This window comes from Lontra canadensis, unplaced genomic scaffold (genome assembly GCF_010015895.1).
Source record: "Lontra canadensis isolate GAN:19392208 unplaced genomic scaffold, GSC_riverotter_1.0 scaffold27, whole genome shotgun sequence".
Classification (NCBI taxonomy): domain Eukaryota; kingdom Metazoa; phylum Chordata; class Mammalia; order Carnivora; family Mustelidae; genus Lontra; species Lontra canadensis.
In genome coordinates this window covers 1,515,269-1,535,529 of record NW_022631021.1, presented here as the reverse complement: position 1 = coordinate 1,535,529, position 20,261 = coordinate 1,515,269, and the positions used below count along the sequence as shown (strand labels likewise).

The 20,261-nt window shown below is 40.1% G+C and overlaps 1 protein-coding gene across 9 annotated transcripts in view; it reads left to right on the top strand.

Moving 5' to 3' along the window:
- Positions 1 to 20,261, top strand: part of SLC26A8 (solute carrier family 26 member 8) — a 78,960-nt gene that overhangs the window by 2,486 nt on the left and 56,213 nt on the right. For 5 of the 9 annotated variants that reach the window (XM_032864334.1, XM_032864330.1, XM_032864326.1 and 2 more), the window contains exons 2-3: positions 8,474 to 8,660; positions 14,446 to 14,585. In XM_032864334.1, the coding sequence (XP_032720225.1) occupies positions 8,474 to 8,660; positions 14,446 to 14,585 (327 nt within the window). Of the gene's footprint in view, positions 1 to 76; positions 347 to 8,473; positions 8,661 to 14,445; positions 14,586 to 20,261 lie in introns of those variants that run through there. The other 4 variants (XM_032864331.1, XM_032864333.1, XM_032864327.1 and 1 more) reach the window with 3 other exon arrangements.

Here is a 20,261-nt window from a genome sequence, read left to right as displayed (position 1 = left end):
ATGACGGTGGTCCTCGAGAGCTTATCTCTCGGAGGCATTATCTCTACTTGTGAAAGGCAAGGACTAGAGGCAATGCGTGCGATTTGCAACCGAATCCTTGCAGACTGATCGGTCTGAGTTGTCTGCAGCCGGAGGCCTCTCCCTACCACCTCACCGTATGTGCCCAGGAGCGCCTTCTGCTTTCAGACCTCACTGCTCTGTTCATTTGTTCCTTCGGACTGAGCCCCCACTACCACTTGCTATGGCCCCTTTCCTTTAACTCTTGTTAATGAATCAGTGTCCCCGTTTGAAGCCTTCTCCAACATCCGCACCCCGACCGTGAGTTTCTCTCCAACACACCCCACTGGTAATAGTCTCACCAAGTCGCATTTAAGGTAGTTGTTCATGTGTCCGGTGGTCAGCTCCTTGAGGGCTGTCGGCTTATTATTCATCCCCAGCCACCGGACAGTGTGACTGAAGGATATTAAAAGTGATGCACCTCGCTCATGCCTTTGCTGTATTCCAAATACATTCCCTATAAAAATGAGGTAGTAACGGCCAAAGGGCTGTTGTGTTTGATGGAACTACAAATGCTTATTTGAAAATTTGGAAGTGAATTTTACCTTAGCATGATTATAGAGGATATAGGAAAGATGACGCTATGGGGCAAAAGATACTTGCAACTAAAGTAAGGTTCAGGATTTCATATCTATAGGTCAGTAGTCAGAAAATTGGGTTGCATTTAAATTTTTTTATGCTTGGCTTTTTAAAATACTTTCAACACATCATGTAAATGAATCAACGGATGGCTGGATAGACAGGAGTAGTATGGGGGATGCAGGGATTAGGTCAAAAGTCCCTGTTTTTAACAGTGCTCCCAAAGTTAGCACAGAAAGACTGACCAAGTAAAGATAATTGGCTGCTTTTACAGTGGCCCCCATACTTGACTGTGTATCTGAATCACCTGGAGCTTTTCTTAAACCAGCTGCTGGCCCATCCTCAGAGTTCTGATAATTTAATTAAGTCTTGCTAGGTAGGGCCTGAGAATTTGCAATTCTAACACGTCCCCAGATGATGCTGATGCTAGTAGTGTGGGCCCTCAGCGTGGACTACATAGATTAAAATAATTTGTTAATTACTAGGGAAGCATGATGCCCAGAATGACATTTGTAGAATAAGAAAATGAAATCTTAAAAACTTTGGACCTGTGGTCATCCCACCTAAATACTTTGTTTGATGTCAGGAAGCATCAGGGAATTGTTTTTCTTTTTCTTTTCCTTTTCCTTTTGTAAGAGAGAGTGCACAAGCAAGGGGTAGGTAGGGGCAGAGAGAGAATCTCTCCATGCCCAGCACGTGGCAAACCAAGAGTTGGGAGACTTAACCGACTGTGTCAGCCAGGCTCCCCCCAAAATTGTTTCTTAAGTGGACACTTAACCTTCAGGATTATGGGTAGAGCTCAGCATGTTGTTGATCACACTGTGGACAGAGGCCCATCACACTGATGCCTTCAGGAGTCAGTAACAGAGACTCCTCCCCCACCTTGCACTGTGTCTCAGCCGATAGGTACATTATTCCATCAGTGTGGTTTGGTAACTTTTTTCTGAAATGTGCCACCTACTCCACATCAAACTACATCTGCCTCTTGTAAATAGGAGCTTCTTGTCATCATACTTTGTCACAAGTGTCCTGCTAGGACATGTAAGTGAAACACTAGGGTTTCTAGGAAATCCACAAAGACATAATGAAGCTGGACAAACTCCAGAGATGACACACTCCAGACAACAAGAGCAAAAACCAAGAAGGAAATCATGCATTTTACCTCACTACCTTTCGCCAGTCGTGTGACGAACCCTGAAAGACAGCTTTCCTGCAGCCCCTGCTAGCTATCCTCACTGTGGTCCCTCCCCCGAGTTATGACTTGATTCCTTTTGCCCTAAACTACAGTAATATTCATCATCTCCACTTGGACTTCTTGCCTCAGTCTCTCCTGTCCAATAGAACTTTCTGTGATGATGCAAATGTTTCATACTTGCACTGTTCAGTAGGGTAGCCTCTGCCGCATATAGCTGTTGAGCACTTGCAATGTAGCTAATGCAACTGAGGGACTGATTTTTTTCATTTTAGTTTATTTTAATTACATTTAAATAGCCACAGGTAGCCAGTAGCTACCATATTGAACAGTATACCTCTAGACCATACCACTGACACCACTCATCCTCCCAAAAAACCTCCTTGTGCCTATGACTAGTCCTGCTCGAGCACTTTTTTCTTTCCATCATGGTAAGTGTAGTCTTTGATCCCCATCCCCTCTTTCACCCATTCCCCCCACGCCCCCCAGTAACCATCCTCTTATCTCTATAGTTAAGAGTTTCCTTGATTGTCTATCTGTCTCTCTCTCTCTCCCTTCCTTTGCTCATTTGTTTTGTAAAATTCCGCATAAGAAAGAGATCATATGACGTTTGTCTTTCTCTGACTTACTTCCCTTAGCATCATACTCTCTAGCTCCATCTATGTTGTTGCAAATGGCAAGATTTCATTCTTTTTATGGCTGAATAATATTCCATTATATAATATATACCCCATCTTCTTTACCCATTCATCTAGCAGTGGACACTTAGGCTGCTTCCATTGTTTGGCTATTGTAAATAATGCTGCAGTAAACATAGGGGTACATGTATCCCTTTGGATTAGTGTTGTATTTTGGGGATAAATACCCAATAGTGCAATTACCGGATTGTAGAGTAGTTCTATTTTTCATTTTCTGAGGAACATCCATATTGTTTTCCACAGAAGCTCTACCAGTTTGCATGCCCACCAACAGTGAAGGAAGGTTCCTTTTTATCCACATTCTTCCCAATACTTGTTTCTTGTGTTTTTAACTGTAGCCACTCTGACAGGTGTAAGGTGATAAACTCATTTTGGGTTTGGTTTGCATTTCCCTGATGATGGGTGATGTGGAGCATCTTTTCGTGTGTCTGTTGGTCATCTAGATGTTTTCTTTGGAGAGATGTCAAAGTTTTCTGCCTATTTTTAATTGGATTAGTTATCAATAATAACTAATAATAAGTAACTAATAATTAATATTAGTTATTATTAGTTATTAGTTTTAATTGGGTATTGAGTTGTATCTGTTCTTCATAGATTTTGGACACTAACCCTTTATTAGATATGTCATTGGCAAATATCTTCTCCCATTCTGTAAGTTGTCTTTTAGTTTTGTTGATTGTTTCCTTCACTGTCCAGAAATTTTTTATTTTTTTATTTTTATTTTTTAAAGATTTTATTTATTTATTTGACAGACAGAGATCACAAGTAGGCAGAGAGGCAGGCAGAGAGAGAAGAAGGGAAGCAGCTCCCTGCTTAGCAGAGAGCCTGATGCGGGGCTCGATCCCAGGACCCCAGGATCATGACCTGAGCTGAAGGCAGAGGCTTTAACCCACTAAGCCACCCAGGTGCCCCCAGAAATTTTTTATTTTGATGGAGTCCAAATAATTTATTTTTTCTTGTATTTGCCTTGCCTTAGGAGACATATCTAGAAAAAATGTTGCTATGGCCAGTGTCAGAGAAATTACTGCCTGTGCTCTCTTCAAGGATTTTTATGGTTTTAAGTTTCACACTTAGGTATTTATTGCATTTTGAGTTTATTTTTATGTATGGTGTAAGAAAGGGATCCAATTTCATTCTTTTGCATGTTGCTGTCCAGTTTTCCCAACGCCATTTGTTGAAAAGACTGTCTTTTCCACACTGTGTATTCATTCCTCCTTTGTCAAAGATTGATTGACCATATAATTGTGGGTTTATTTCTGGGCTTTCTATTCTATTCCATTGATCTGTGTGTCTACTTTTATGCCAGTACCATATTGTTTTAATTACTGTTGCTTTGTAATATAACTTGAAGTTTGGAATTGTGATACCCCCAGTTTTGTTTTTCATTTTTAAGATTGCTGTGGCTATGTGGGGTCTTTTGTGGTTCCATAGAAATTTAAGAATTGTTTGTCCTAATTCTGTGCAAATGCTGGTTCAAACACTTTAAATAGCTAAAAAGTCCAAGTTCAACCCAGATATTCAAGACCCTTCAGGAATAGGCCTCAACAGACTTTTGGGGGCTTGACACTGACTTCATGCAGATCTTTTTTTTTTTTTTTTAAGATTTGTTTCATATATTTTGGAGAGACTCTGTGAGCAGGGGAAGGGGCACAGGGGGAGGGGCAGAGGGCGTAGGAGAGAAACTCAAGCAGACTTTCTGCTGAGCGCAGAACCGAAGACAGGGCTCCATCTCACAACTCTGAGGTCAAAACCTAAGCTGAAATCAAGAGTCAGACACTCAACCCACTGAGCCACTCAGGCTCTCCTTTACTCAGATTATTAAATTACTTGCTTTATATTATCTTTGTAATTTTATCTTGTTCTCTTCCTTCAATACCTTATTCTCTTCTCTGCCCCCAGTTTAGACAGAACAGAGTTCATCTCTCCCCAAGGAGGCCTTTCTCATCCCCCTAGGTTGGAATTGTTAATCCCACTCTGTAGGAGATCACATGGTATTAGGATGTGGCATGATTTTAGAATCAGAAAGACAGGGTTCAGGTTCTGGCTCAGCTATTTAAGCCTTTTATGACTCTGAGAAACCACTAAACTCATCAGTAAAATGGGTATCATCATCATGAGGAAAAGAGTACCTCTTTTGAGATGATGTGTGAGAAGAACCTGGCATATGGCAGAGCAGCAATAAATGTTAATATCTCCTGTCTTTCCCACCTCTCAAAATTAGAGCACTATATTTTGGAATTTTTAGTCTGCTGAACTATAGAGTCTTTGTCCTTTTTATTTTTTTTAAGATTTTATTTATTTACTTGACAGAGAGAGATCACAAGCAGGCAGAGAGGCAGGCAGAGAGAGAGGAGGAAGCAGGCTCCCTGCTGAGCAGAGAGCCCGATAGTGGGGCTCGATCCCAGGACCCTGAGATCATGACCTGAGCCGAAGGCAGTGGCTTAACCCACTGAGCCACCCAGGCGCCCCAAGTCTTTGTCCTTTTTAATCCCCATAACACCTAACATTCAACAAATGTTAGTGGAACACTAAATTAATTGAACACAGATGAAATAGCACGTGAATTCTGAAGCAGAAACAAATGAAGGCCAAGAGTACATATGGTAGAAATTTGTAAAACTGTGAAAATAAAAGCAGATAGACTTATCAAAACTTAGTCTGGTAGATGGGAGCTACCTCTCGAAATATAAATGATGCAGATTGAAGACAATAGAATGAAACCCTACTTTCTGTAAGTGAACTAGTGGGATCCAATACCTCCAAAGAGCCTGACAACAGAAAATATAAATACTCTCACTTGGAAAGAGAGTTAGAGAAATTCTTGGGGGATAAACTATAATTTGTGATAGGATAGCATGAGCGTATTTCGTGGCTTCGACAACAAGGCTCTTGGTACAGAGGTCACACACTGATGGTCCACAGGCTAAATCTGGCCTGCAGAGAGGTTTTGTTAGATATGCTCTGTGTTAAAAAAAAAAAAAAAAAAAAAAAAAAAAAGTGTAAAGTAATTGACAACATTTCAAAGTTAGAAGATTTCAGATAAAAATCTGCAATTGTCACTCATCTTGAGAAAGATCAGACCTGTCCTGGCTGTGCCCCACTTGCCCCATGCTAGGAGCTGTTGCTGCCTTCATCAGTCCCACTGTTCCCTCTGTGCCTCAATGTCTATATGTTGCCTGCTTTATGCCAACCCTGCCTTGGTACCACTTTCAGAAAGAAAATGCTAGATTTGAAACCCTGGATCCAACCCAGGATGGCAGTTTTTATAATCTCAGTATAATTGGCAGGTTAATTAGGTTCTCTCAGTTGCCAGGAACAGCTCTCTTCCAGCAATGGAAGCTTATTTTAAGATTACATAGGAGGGGCGCCTGGGTGGCTCAGTGGTTAAAGCCTTTGCCTTTGGCTCAGATCATGATCTCAGGGTCCTGGGATCAAGTCCCGCATCGGGCTCTCTGCTCAGCAGGGAGCCTGCCTCCTCCTCCTGTCTCTCTCTTCCTGCCTCTCTGCCTACTTGTGATCTGTCAAATTAAAAAAAAAAAAAATTACATAGGAAAAGTGAGGATGACTGGATGAATAGTCCTATGAATGGGGGAAGAAAAGGAAAAATATTACCTGTTTTAATATACAGTTCTGGTTTCTCTGCAGAAAACACATATTACTAATTCTCTTGAGTGATACATTGTAAAATACCTCTTCCGTCCTCTTCTATATTCCCCAATCACATGCCCACTTTATTGAATTTGTGATCTTTAGTTCATAGGTGTTATACAACACACGAGTGCTTTGAGGGTAAAAATACAATCTATGTCTACAGCCCAGTTAGTTAATTTCTCAAAGTGTATAAAGTAATTGACTTGGTTTTATCACCCATAAAATGAGCATAATAACAGTATTAGGATTGTCATGGAAATTATGTAAAATAACTCATGAAAAACATCGAGTGCAATGCTTGGTATATAGCAAGTGCTCTATAAATATTGCATCTGCTGATGATGATACATGATCATTCTGAAGGAAAACAAAGCTGCTGGTACATTAAACTTGTTTTCAGCCTCACTTATAAAAGAACTACTTGGGTAATCTACATATGTTGCATGTTTACCCAGGTATCTTATATATCTATTGATAGATACATAGATATATATGCTTTTCCACATTTACGTGGAAGCAATTTAGTTTATGCTTTTTTTGTTGTTCAAAAACATGATGAGGAACACCTGGGTGGCTTGTTCAGTTAAGTATCTGACTCTCGATTTCTGCTCAGGTCATGAAATCAGGGTCATGAGATCAAGCCCAGCATCAGGCTCGTGCTCAGTGAGGAGTCAGCTTGAGATTCCTTCTCCTTCTCCCTCTGTCCCTCCCCCTGCCCACACTCTCTCGCATGATTTCTCTCTAAAATAAATAAATAAATACAATCTTTAAAAAATAGACAAACAAACATGATCAAGAATGATTATACTTTCTCCCAGAAATAGACCTGTAGCCATCCTCAGTAACTGCTACTTCTCATTTTCTTAAAAGAGCAGAGAAGAGCAGAATGATACAGATTTTTAAAACTTAATGTGACCCAGGGCACCTGGGTGGCTCAGTCAGTTAAGCATCTGCCTTTGGCTCAGGTCATGATCCTGGGGTCCTGGGATCAAGCTTCACGTCGGGGCTCCTTGCTCAGCAGGGAGCCTGCTTCTCCTTTTCCCTCTCCCTCTGCCACTCCTGCTGCTTGTGTTCTCTCTCGCTCTCTAGCTCTCTCTCTCAAATAAAAAAAATAAAATCTTTAAAATTCAACGGTCTTAGAGACCACGTGTTCCAACCATGTTATTTTATGCATGAAACCAAAGGAAAACTGACCCTCAGTTTCTGAGACACTTGCTCCTAATCATATAGCTAGTTAGAAAAACAGCCTGGGCTGGAACCCGAATCTCTTGATAGCCCATGCAATGTTTTTTCTGCTTCACCACGGTGCCACTAGCTGGTACTTTCCGGCAATATTCTGGCACCTGGGGATATAGCCGTGAACAAAGTCCTGCCTCTTGGGCTTATATTTTAGTAAGGGAAACAGACAATGGACAAATATTGAATCAGGTCCTGACAAGTGCTATGAAGAAAAGGAAAGGATAAAGGGAAGAAGATACTGTATTGACCACTTCACCTTCAGTGTTTGTGGTGAAAATTGATGGTTGTACTGACTTTTACCTCATAATCATTTCCTCCACAACATAGCAATATAATTGAACATAAAGAAAACTAGGTTTCCTAGCAAGACATTTGGGTTCTAGTCCTGACTCTAATTATTAAACAACCAAGGCTATTGAAACTTTTAGGTCTCCCTGTTTGGAAAATGAGAATACACACCTTGCATTTTCTATAGGTGGTTTTGAGTATAAAATTATACAAGAGAAAGTTTTTATTAAAACAACATGTGTTGGGGGTGCCTGGGTGGCTCAGTGGGTTAAAGCCTCTGCCTTCGGCTCAGGTCATGATCCCAGAGTCCTGGGATCAAGCCCCACATCGGGCTCTCTGCTCAGCGGGGAGCCTGCTTCCTCCTTTCTCTCTCTGCCTGCCTCTCTGCCTACTTGTGATCTCTGTCGTCAAATAAATAAATAAATAAATAAATAAAAAGACAGCATGTGTTGGGACACCTGGGTGGCTCAGTCAGTTAGGTGTCTGCCTTCGGCTCAGGTCATGATCCCAGGGTCAAGGGGTCGAGTCCTGCATCCAGCTCCTTGCTTAGCAGGGAGCCTGCTTCTCCCTCTGCCTCTACTGATGTGCTCTCTCTCTCTTTCTCTGATAAATCAATCAATCAATCAATCCTCAAAAAAAAAAAAAAAGACAGTAAGTGTTATGCAAATACCAGATATCATTATATGGAAATTTTATTTCCGTAAGAATGCGCCAAGAATCTAGATTTTTTTTAAACTGTTTTTTGTTTGATCTCTTCCCACTCAACCAGGAATGTTGCAACCAGAGAGGAACCCCCAGGGTTTTGGCTATAAATACAGGCAAAATTCTTTCACGTATGATGTCAAGCGAGATGTGTACAATGAGGAGACCTTTCAACAGGAACACAGAAGGAAGAGTATTTCCTCTGGGAACTTGGACATCGACATCACCACGTTCAGACACCACGTCCAGTGCCGGTGGGTGTGGGGGTCATTCAGCTGCCTCCAAGCTAGCAGCACTAAGACCCTACTTTACTCCTACAGTACCTACTTCTGTCTTCCTCCTCTGAATTCCTATCTTTGGGACCCTTAGGCTGCTGTGTGATTTTTCTTCAGTTGGTTTGCTTATGGTCTGTCCTGTAGCACCATCTTGATTAAAAATTTCTTGGATGTCCCTGACAGCATCTATGGATGATATTTAATAAATACATCATTTGATTAGCAACTGTTACCAGTCTCCTAAAAACAGCCACAGAAGCAGCGATGGTCGACTAAGTAGTGGTAGCAGAATGAGATCCTTTTAACCTCATATCCCACGGACCCTAGGCAGTACTTGCACAACTGTACAATGTAGAACTCACTGCCTCTGATAGTCACTGGGACTATGTGGGTCCTCTAGTTCAGGGGCCTTTAGCCTGTTTTTGTGCTATCAACCTTGCAGCAGGCTGGTAAAGCTAATGGACATCTATGCAGGATAATTTTTTTTAATTTAAAAAAATTGTGGTAAAATACATATAACAGAAAACCAGCCATTTTAACCAGTCTTAAATGTACAAATCAGCAACATTAATGACATTTCACGATGTTCTGCAACCACTGTTTTCAAAACTTTTTCGTCACCCCAAACAGAAACTTTGTACCCATTAAGCAATAATTCCCCATTGTCCCCTCCTCCTCACCCCTGGTAACCTCTCCTCTCCGTTCTGTCCCTATGCCTCTTCTAGATAATTTATTTAAGTGTAATCATGCAATTTTTGTCTTTCCTCTCTGGTTGATTTCACTTAGCATGATGTTTTCACACTTCAACTATGTTGTAGCGTGGATCAGTACTTCATTTCATTTTATGGCTGATGATATCCCATTGTACGTAAATATCGTATTTTGCATATCCATTCATCTGTTGGTACACCCTTGGGTTGTTTTCACTCTTTGGCTATTGCGAATAATGCTGCCATGAATATTGGCATAGGAGTATCTGTTGGAGAACCTGTCTTCGACTCTGTCAGGTATATAACTGAAAGTAGAATTGTTGGATCTTATGGTGACTCTATGTTTAATTTTTTGAAGAACCACCAGACTTTTTCATAAAAGCTACACCACTGTACATTCTCACTAGCAATGTACAAGTGTTTTTGCTCTGTATCCTTTACAACTTGTGTTATTTTTCTCTCTCTCTCTTTTTTTTAATTATAGCCATCCTATCAGGCATGAAGTGGTATCTCATTGTGGGGTTTGGTTTTTGTTTTTTTTGGTTTTTTTTTTTTTGCATTTCCCTAAGAACTACGCATGTTGAGATCTCTTCATGTGCTTACTGGTTGTTCTTATATCTTCTTTAAAGAAATGTCTATTTACCTCTTTTAAAATTAGGTTGTCTTTTTATTGTTGAGTTGTAGTAGTTCTGTACATATCCTGGATACTAAACCCTTATCAGATATATGATTTGCAAATATTTTCTTCCATTTTGTAGACTGTCTTTTCTGTGGGTTGATGGTGTCATTTGGTGCACCAGTTTATAATTTTCATGAGATCCGGTTTACCCATTTTTTTGTTTTGTTGCCTATGATTTTGGTGACATCTTTAAGAAACTATTGGGAAACCCAAGATTATGAAGATTTTCTTCTATAAGTTTTATAGTTTTTAGCTCTTAAATTTAGATTCTTGATCCATTTTGAGTTAATTTTGTATATAGCATAAAGTTAGGGTCTGACTTCATTCTTTCAATATGGAGATCCCATTTTCCCAGAACCATTTGTTGAAGAAACAGCTCTTGGGATGCCTGGGTGGCTTAGTTGGTTAAGCGGTTGCCTTCAACTCAGGTCATGATCCCAGCATCCTGGGATCGAGTCCCGCATCGGGCTCCCTGGTCTGCGGGCAACTTGTTTCTCTCTCTCTCCCTCTGCCTGCCTCTTTGCCTGCTTGTGCTCTCTCTCTCTCTCTCTCACTGTCAAATAAATAAATAAAATCTTTTAAAAAGAAGAAGAAGAGACAGCTCTTTCCCCATTGAATGGTCTTGGCCAGAATATTTTTTTAAAGCATAAAATACATCGGACTGTAAAGTAAACCAGCTAGGTTGAAATATAGTTATCAAAATATTTTAAAATACCACAATAATGTTATTTAATAATGTGGATCTAATAACTATCATAATTTCAAGGTAGTGATGAACATAAATGATATCTTAAGATCTCTGCAGCAATTTGAATGTAATAAGAAAATATTGCAGTTTCTATTGGTGACAAAGGTTCTGCTGATACTACAGTGGCTTGTTGTCAATATTCATAATTAATGGAAATGCTAAATTTCATTTAGGAGGTAATGAAAATAAAGGTATAATTTTTCCTAAGTTCACATACCTATAAATCTATCTACAGACCCATGGGGGAGGGTCCACCGACCTTAAGTGAGGGACCCTTTGTAACCTATATCATTATATCAACCCTAACTATTCAAGCTGTCTTCACTCACACTTGGGATTTATCAGTCTTTCTCATCCCTTGACTTATCACTACGGTTGGCCTATGTTGGGTGACAAGGGAGGAAGGCCTCCACACAGCCCTATTGTAGACCTTCCTTCTCTGAGGCATTCTCCCTTGTCCATATCCTGCCTTTTGTAAGTTGTGGTCTTGGAGAACCTCCCCAGTCCTACATCACTATTCTCATTTTCTCTACTCCAGATGGGTCAGAGGTCATGTGTCAAAGAGGGGATTTAGGGGCACATTGACTTTGTCTCTACAAAAGGAGAATCTTCCTGACTTTTACTCCATCACAAAAAGGTACTACCAAAGAAATTTCAGCCTAACTCCCCGCAACCTGCCCTATCCTTAGACACTTAAATCTGATCAGTTCTGCATCCCAGCTCCTTATTTCTGAAACATACAATTGTATCCACTTTTGGACTTTTAACATGAAAGGTTGTACAACTCTGTGGTTAAGAGCAAGGCTCAGAATCCAGATTGCCTGGTTATGAATCCCAGTTCTGCTGCTTCCCAACTGTGTGACCTTAGGTAAGCTATCTAACCACTTTGCCTCAGTTTCCTTATCTGTAAAAATGGGGATGATATTAGCATCTACTTGACTGTGAAGATTCAAAGAGTATTTGTAAGGCATCTAGCAAATAAAAAACGTGATTTTAGGTGGGTTTTTTTTAGTTAAAAAAAAAAGTCTCTGAACTCTACATCTCCTTTTTTTTTTTTTAAGATTTATTTATTTATTTGAGAGAGAGAAAAAGAAAGCAAGTTGGGGGAGGGTCAAAGGAGAGAATCTTCACACAGACTCTGCTCTGAGCGTGGAGTATGACACCGGACTCGATCTCATGACCCATGAGATCATGATCTGAGCTGAAACCAAGAGTCAGACACTCAACCAACTGAGCCACCCAGGTGCCACAACCACCTGTCACAACCACCTATCTGTCTTTTCTACAGAAAACCTCATCTCTTTCCTCATCTTCTCCCTTTCCATTAGCAACTACAAATATTCCCTTTCTTGTCAAAATGTCCCCAGTCCTCTCCCATAGACTCTTACATTCCTCACTCTTAAGATGCCCTGAGTAAAATCCAGATTTGCGTCAAAATGCTTATACTGCCTCGCCCCCCACCCGCCCTCCCCCCCCGCCCCCCCCCTTGCGCACGTGCGCGCGCGCGCACACACACACACACACACACACACTGGCTTTAATTCCTATCCCTCTAGCTCCTTCCTTGATTTTCTTTCAGGTCTAGAGTCCCATCATTCCATGTCCACTGTATTATTTTTCCATGCTAAAGAGCTTTGATGACTCTGCCTAGGGTGGCTTGTCTTCTGCCCAGTGGTACATGGGAGAGACGGGATCAGATGAAGGAAAAAATTGTCCCCATGACATGCTCTGCTCTCCCCTTTGGGGGCCATAATTGGAGAAAGCACCCTAGGTATCCTTGCCTAGCATCCAAGGACTCTCATAAGAGCAGCAATGTGATGTTCCTTCCAAACCAATGATTTTTTCCTGGTTCCCAAGAAGAATTTAATAGCTGTCAATATGAAATATGGTGGTAATAGAGTGGAGAGAACACCGAAGTAAGAATCAGAAGACCTGGTTTGTAGCCCCAGCTCTGTCCACACTACTGTGACCTTGGAAAAATCACTTACACTTATTTGGCCTCAATTACCTTAGGGGGAGTAATGCTCATAGTTGTGAGAGTCAAACATGTGAAATTCTTTATGAGCACACATTTTAGCTTTGTATACACAAAAGTTCTATTTGTTACTATAGTCAAATCCCAGTTATCCAACTATAGCTCATACATAAAAAAATCTTCATACTTTTGGCTTTTGGCCCATACTAAGATGTAACTAGCAAAAAGCAATTTAAAACCATATTAGTTTTACTGGTTGATTGATTAACCAATTGACTAACAATGATTCTGCTGTTTTAGATTTAGATTTAGAGCTTAATGTAGGTTTTCTCAATCTCAGCATCAGTAACATTTTGGACCAGAAAATCGTCTCTGGGAGCACCTGGGTGGCTCAGTGGGTTAAGCCTCTGCACTTCGGGTCAAGTCATGATCTCAGGGTCCTGGGATCAAGCCCTGCATCAAGTTCTCTGCTCAGCGGGGAGCCTGTCTCCCCCTCTCTCTCTTTGCCTGCCTGACTACTTGTGATCTCTGTCTGTCAAAAAAATAAATAAAATAGGGACGCCTGGGTGGCTCAGTTGGTTAAGCAGCTGCCTTCGGCTCAGGTCATGATCCCAGCGTCCTGGGATCGAGTCCCACATCGGGCTCCTTGCTTGGCGGGGAGCCTGCTTCTCCCTCTGCCTCTGCCTGCCATTCTGTCTGCCTGTGCTCGCTCTCTCTCTCTCTCTCTCTCTCTGACAAATAAATAAATAAAATCTTTAAAAAAAAAAAATAAATAAATAAATAAATAAATAAAATATTTAAAAAATTGTTTCTGGCATGGGGGCTGTCCTATGCACTACAAGATGTGTAGCAAAGTCCCTGCCCTCTACCCACCAGATACCAATAGCACCCTCTCCCTCAGTTGTGACAACCAAAAATGTCTCCAGACTTTGCCAAATGTCTCCTGGATAACAAAATTGGTTCTGATTGATGTCCACTAGGTCAAAGGATAATAAAGCTTTATTTTATTGCCTTTCCTTTATATGGCCAGCTCCTAAAGTGCAGGATTCCATTACCTACCTTTTCTATAAATTTCTACATACTACAGATCAAAGCGGCATAGAGTTAATATTCAGTAAAGAAAATTGGTATATGGGAATGATGCGGACATCTTAATGGACCCTGCCTCCCACCAGTATCACATCTCAAAACACTGTCCTTATCAAGAGAAAACAGTAAAAGTCCATTTTCCTACTGGAAAATTTGTGGGTTTCATTCTTTCCAAACATCCTGTTTCATAGGCTAGATGATAAGGCTTAGATAGATAGATAGATAGATAGATAGATAGATATGGCATTTGGTTCTCAATCAGAAGTGATTTTTGTCCCCCATAGAACACTTGGCAATATTTAGAGACACTTTGGGATGTCACAACTGGGGTGGGGGGTGCTATTGGCATCTGGTAGGTAAAGGCCAGGGATGCTGCTAGCCATCCTACAGGACGCAGGACACATCCACCACAACAAAGTATTATCTAGTCCACTGTGTCAGGATGTCAATAGAGCTGACAAGAAATGCTGCTATATGGGAATAGTTATGCACTGGGCCTTTTCTGGCTATGTGGGCTTTTTCTTTGGAAAATCTTATCAAGTCTCTGTTCTTCTTTCTCACAGCTGCTCATGGCACAAGTTCCTAAGATGCATAATAACGATCTTTCCTTTCCTGGAGTGGGTGTGTTTGTATCGGTTCAAGGATTGGCTTCTTGGAGACTTACTTGCTGGTATAACTGTTGGCCTCGTGCAAGTTCCCCAAGGTAAGGAAGATTCGAAGCCTCTTCACCCACAACCTGTCAGACCTGGTCTGCTCACCCAGAGTAAACAATTAGTAAACAATTACCTGTGTTAGATGAATGGAAAGAAGTAGATGAATTCCATTCACATTACTATCATCTATTCCATTACCTGCCAGATTTCTAACTCTTCCAGGGTGGGTTCCAAAACATTAAGTTAGTTTTGGGGCCCCTGGGTGGTTAAGCGTCCGACTCTTGGTTTCAGCTCAGGTCATGACCTCAGGGCTGTGGGACAGAGCCTTCTGTCTGGCATCACACTCAGCAGGGAATCAGCTTGAGATTCTCTCACTCTCCCTCTGCCCTTACCACCCCCTCCCAGCGTGTATGCACACTCTCTCAAATAAAATAAATCTTTAAGAAAAAAGATAAACTCAGTTAGTTTAGATAGAATACTTTCAAGAGTATTTGCAATGCTCATTCAATGTTGTTTTGGGTTTTTTTGTTTTGCTTTTTTTTTGATTAATTAGTCATTTCATACTCAAACAACTACAATAGACCTCACTTGGCATTGGTTTTCCTTAGGGAGGTAAAGCATAGGAAACAAAGCTTGCTAGCATCTCTTCAGTAAGTTACACACAAAGCAGGCCAGGCACCACTCTTTGGTCTTCCGAGTGGCAGTTCAGATAGAAGACAGCAGGATCACACAGACAGAGGTGCAGGAATTATCATGGGCTTCAGAAGCCTCATTTCCTGAATAGGAACCATTATCTCTCATAATTCTCATAACTTGCTTCCAGGGTCCCACAAACAGCATGGCCAGTTACAAGAGTTATTGCACTCAGAAGCTCAAAGCTAATCACTCCCACTGTATATTTATCCTTCATTCACAGATCAGTTTGGTCCAGATAGAGTAGACTAATCAGGCTCATTTTTACCATAACCAGTATTGGCTGGTAACACAGCTGACATCCCACCATTACTGGGTTTCTGAAGAAACAGCTAGAAGGTTAACCCAATATCAAATTTATCCGCAGAGAGAGAGAAAAGATTTTATTAATCCTTTACTCACAGTAGTTTGCAACTACTACATAGTATTTAAATTAATACTACATAGTATTTATGTATTTATTTATTTATTTTAAGATTTTATTTATTTGACAAACAGAGATCACAAATAGGCAGAGTGGCAGGCAGAGAGAGAGAAGCAGGCTCCCCACTGAGCAGAAAGTCTGATGCGGGGCTCGATCCCAGGACCCTGAGATCATGACCTGAGCTGAAGGCAGAGGCTTTAACCCACTGAGCCACCCAGGCTCCCCTACTACATAGTACTTAAATGCTATTCCTTTATTCTCCTGGGGCCTGTCAGAAAGGTTTAAAACCTGTGATTGTATGGCTTGTACAAAGCATGAGAGAGGCCAAGCAAAGGGGCGAGAGGTAGCTAACAACCAACTCCAGGACAAGGCTGTTAGTTGGAGAAAGGGGATCCCCCCCTTTTTTTTAATATTTTATTTATTTATTTGAGAGAGAGAGAAAGAGAGAGAGTGCATCAGAGGGGAGAGGGTCAGAGGGAGAAGCAGACTTCTTGCTGAACAGGGAGCCCAATGTGGGACTCGATCCTGGGACTCTAGGATCATGACCTGAGCCAAAGGCAGTTGCTTAACCAACTGAGCCAGCCAGGCATCCTAGGGATCCCTTTTTAAATAGTCAATTAACTATCCTGCAGGAAAATTGACTTTTCTTCCCCCTTTTGGTGTTCAATTCTATAAATTTAAACACATGCATGGATTTATATAACCACCAACACAACAAAGATACAGAACATTTCTATCAGCCCCAAAACACTCTTATGCCATTCCTTTTAGTCCCATCCACCCCTGGCAAAAAACTGATCTGTTCTCTATCACCACAGTTACGCCTTTTTGAGAATATCATCTAAATGGACTCAGGGAGTATATAACTCTCAAAGCCTGGCTTCTTCAATTCAGCACGTTGTCTTTGAAATTAATGGAAATTGTGATGTGCATCAATAGCTTGTTCCTTTTCATTCCTGAGTAATTGTCCATTGCATGGACATACCACAGCTAGTTTACCCATTCACTTGTTGGGAGACATTTCATGGCTAGTTTTTGGTTGTCAAAAATAAAGTATGAACATTCACGTACAGGTTTTCCAGAAAACATAGTTTTCATTTCTTTAAGGTAAATACCCTGGAGTGGTATCATTGGTCATATGGTAGCTATGTGTATAACATCCTAAGAAACTGCCAAATTGTTTTCCAGAGGGGCTGTACCTACCATTGTTTATCCCTACCAGCAATGTGCAAGAGTTCTAGTTCCTCCATACCCTTCACTTGATGATGTCTGTATTTTTTTTTAAAGATTTTATTTATTTATTTGACAGACAGAGATCACAAGTAGGCAGAGAGGCAGGCAGAGAAAGAAGCAGGCTCCCTTCTGAGCAGAGAGCCCAATGTGGGGCTCGATCCCAGGACCCTGGGATCATGACCCGAGCTGAAGGCAGCGGCTTTATATTATATATTTATATATATTATATATTTTATATATATAATATATATATATTATATATTTATATATATATATTTATATATTCCCGATGTCTGTATTTTTTTTTATTAAACTTCCTATTTTTAGATAACTACAGATTCACAAGGGATGCCAGGTGGTGCATTTGGTTGAGTGTCTGTCTGTTTGTTTTAGCTTAGGTCATGATCTCGGGGTTGTGAGATTGAGCCCCATTTGGGCCCCATGCTTGGTGTGGAGTCTACCTGAGATTCTCTCTCTTCCTCTCTGCCTGTCTTCTCTTCTTTCCACTTGTGCTCAATCTCCCTCTCTCTCTCTCTCTCTCTCTCTCTCAAATAAATAAATCTTTTAAAAAATTATAGATTCACATACACTTGTAAGAGACTACAGAGACATTCCTTGTATCCTTTTCCTACTTTCCCCAGTGGTAACATCTTACAAAACTACAGTTCAGTTTCACAACCAGGATATTAACATTGATATAGTCAAGATACAGACCATTTCTACCACAAGGATCCCTCCTGTTGCCCTTTTATAGTTACCCCCACTTGACCCTTGCCCCCATCCCCTCCTTAACCCTGGCAACCACTAATCTTCTTCATGTCTAGAATGTTATCCTTTCAAGAAAGTTTTATGAAGAGCCATACGGTTGAAATTCTTTGAGATTGCCTTTGTTTCACTCTTCTTAATTCCCTACAGATTCATCTAGGTTTTTGTATGTATCAGTAGTTTTTTCCTTTTTGTTACTAAGTAAAATTCCGTGGTATGGATGTGCCATAGTTTATTTAAACATTCATCCTTCAAGTGTATCTGGATTGTTTCTGGGTTTTGGCTATTACAAATATAGCTGTTTTAAACATTTGTGCACAGGTTAATGAACATAGTCTTCATTTCTGTGGGATAAGTGATCAGGAGCACAATAGTGGGATTGTAGAATAGTTGCATCTTTAGATTTTTAAGAAACTGCCAGCTTTTTTCTAGAATGGTTGTATCATTTTATATTCCCACCAGCATGAGTGCTCTATGAGTGATCTAGTTGCTCTGTATCCTCACTAGCATTTGGTGTTGTCACTACTTTTTTGGGGGGGATTCCATTCTAATATGGGTGTCTGAGACCTCATTGTGGTTTGTTTGCATTTCCCTAATGCCTTGTGATGTTTAAGATTTTTCCCTATGCTAATTCCCCACTTGTGTGTGTGTATATGTATATATATATGTATATATACTTTTTAAAAAAAGATTTATTTATTTATTTATTTGACAGAGACACAGTGAGAGAAGGAATACAATCACAGGGAGTGGGAGAGGGAGAAAGAGTCTTCCCACTGAGCAGGGAGTCTGATGCAGGACTCTATCCTAGGACCCTGGGATCATGACCTGAGCCCAAGGCAGACTTAATGACTGAGACCCCTGGGGCACCTCCCACCTTTATATTTAAATGAGATGGCTCTTCCTGTCTTTTGCTTATGTTCTAACTCAGATTATTTGCATTTTCACTATTGAGTTTCAAGAGTTATTTATACATTCTAGATATTAGTCCTTTGTCTTTTATGTTTTGTAAATTTTTTCTCCCAATCTGTAGCCTGTCTTTTTGTCCTTCCAAGAGAGTATTTACCGGGCAAAATTCTTATTTTGATGAAAGCTAGTTTTTATTATCTTTTATTGTAACCATTCTAAGAGGTATATAGTGATGTCTCCTTATAGGTTTAATTTGTATTTCCCTAATGGCTAATGAGGTTGAACATCTTTTCATGTTCATTTTTACTATCCTCATATCCTTTTTTTAAAGATTTGTATTTATTTATTATTTTAGAGAAAGAGAGAGAACATGAACTGGAAGGGAAGAGGGAGAGAGAATCTCAAGCAGACTCCACACTGGGCATAGAACCCCACATGGGGCTCAATCTCACAACCCTGAAATCACAATCTGGGACAAAACCAAGAGTCAGACACTCAACCAACTACACCATCCAGGCACCCCTATCTTCATATCTTCTTTAGTGAAGTGCCTGTTCAACTCTTTTGCCTATTTTTTTAGTTGGAAAAAAACCCTTTGTTTTCTTACTGTTAATTTTTGAGACTACTTTATATATTCTGGATACAAATCCTTTGTCAATATGTAGTGTGGAAATACTTTCTCTCAGTCTGTAGCTTATCTTTTTATTCTCTGATAATGTGTTTAACAGAACAAAGGGCTTTAATTTTGATGAAGTCCAACTTATCCATTTTTTTCCTTTTGTGGATCATGCTTTTCCTATCATATATAAGAACCTTTTACCTAACTCCCAGGTCACAAAGATTTTCTTTTATGTTTTCTTTTAAAAGTCTTATACCTTTATGTTTTACGTTTAGATCTATGATCTATTTTGAGTTAATCTTTACATAAAGTGTGAAGTTTAGGTCAAGGTTTATTTTTTGTTACATATTCAACATCATTTTTAAAGAAGGCTATTGCTCATTGAATTGTTTTTGCACTTTTGTCAAAGATCAAACAACCATATTTTTGTGGTTGTCTATTTCTGGACTCTATTCTGTTCTATTGATCTACTTGTCTTTCCCTTTAGTTATATCATGTTTTGATTATTGTATCTTTATAATGAGTCTAAAAATTGGGTAGTGTGATCCCTCTAATTTTGTTGTTTTCCAAAATTCTTTTAGCTTAAAATTTATATAAATTTTAGCATCAGCTTCTTTATATCTACCAAAAAATCCTTTTTTTTAAGATTTTATTTATTTATTGACAGAGAGAGAGATCACAAGAAGCCAGGCAGAGAGAAAGTGGGAAGCAGGCTCCCTGCTGAGCTGAGAGCCCGATGCAGGGCCTGATCCCAGGACTCTGAGCTGATGACCTGGGCTGAAGGCTGAGGCTTAACCCACTGAGCCACCCAGGTGCCCCCACAAAAAAAAAAAAAAAAAATCCTATTGTGATATTGATGGCTGTTGCTTTAAGCCCATAGATCACTTTGGGGATAACTGATACCTTTTTTATGTTGAGTTTCCAATCCATGATCATAGTATATCTCTCCATTTATTTTGGTCTTCTTTGATTTCCTTCATTAGCATTTGTAGTTTTCAGCATACAGATCTTACACATGTTTTGTTAGAATTATATCTAAGCATTTCATTTGGAGGAGTTATTGTTTGTAGTAATTAAAAACAG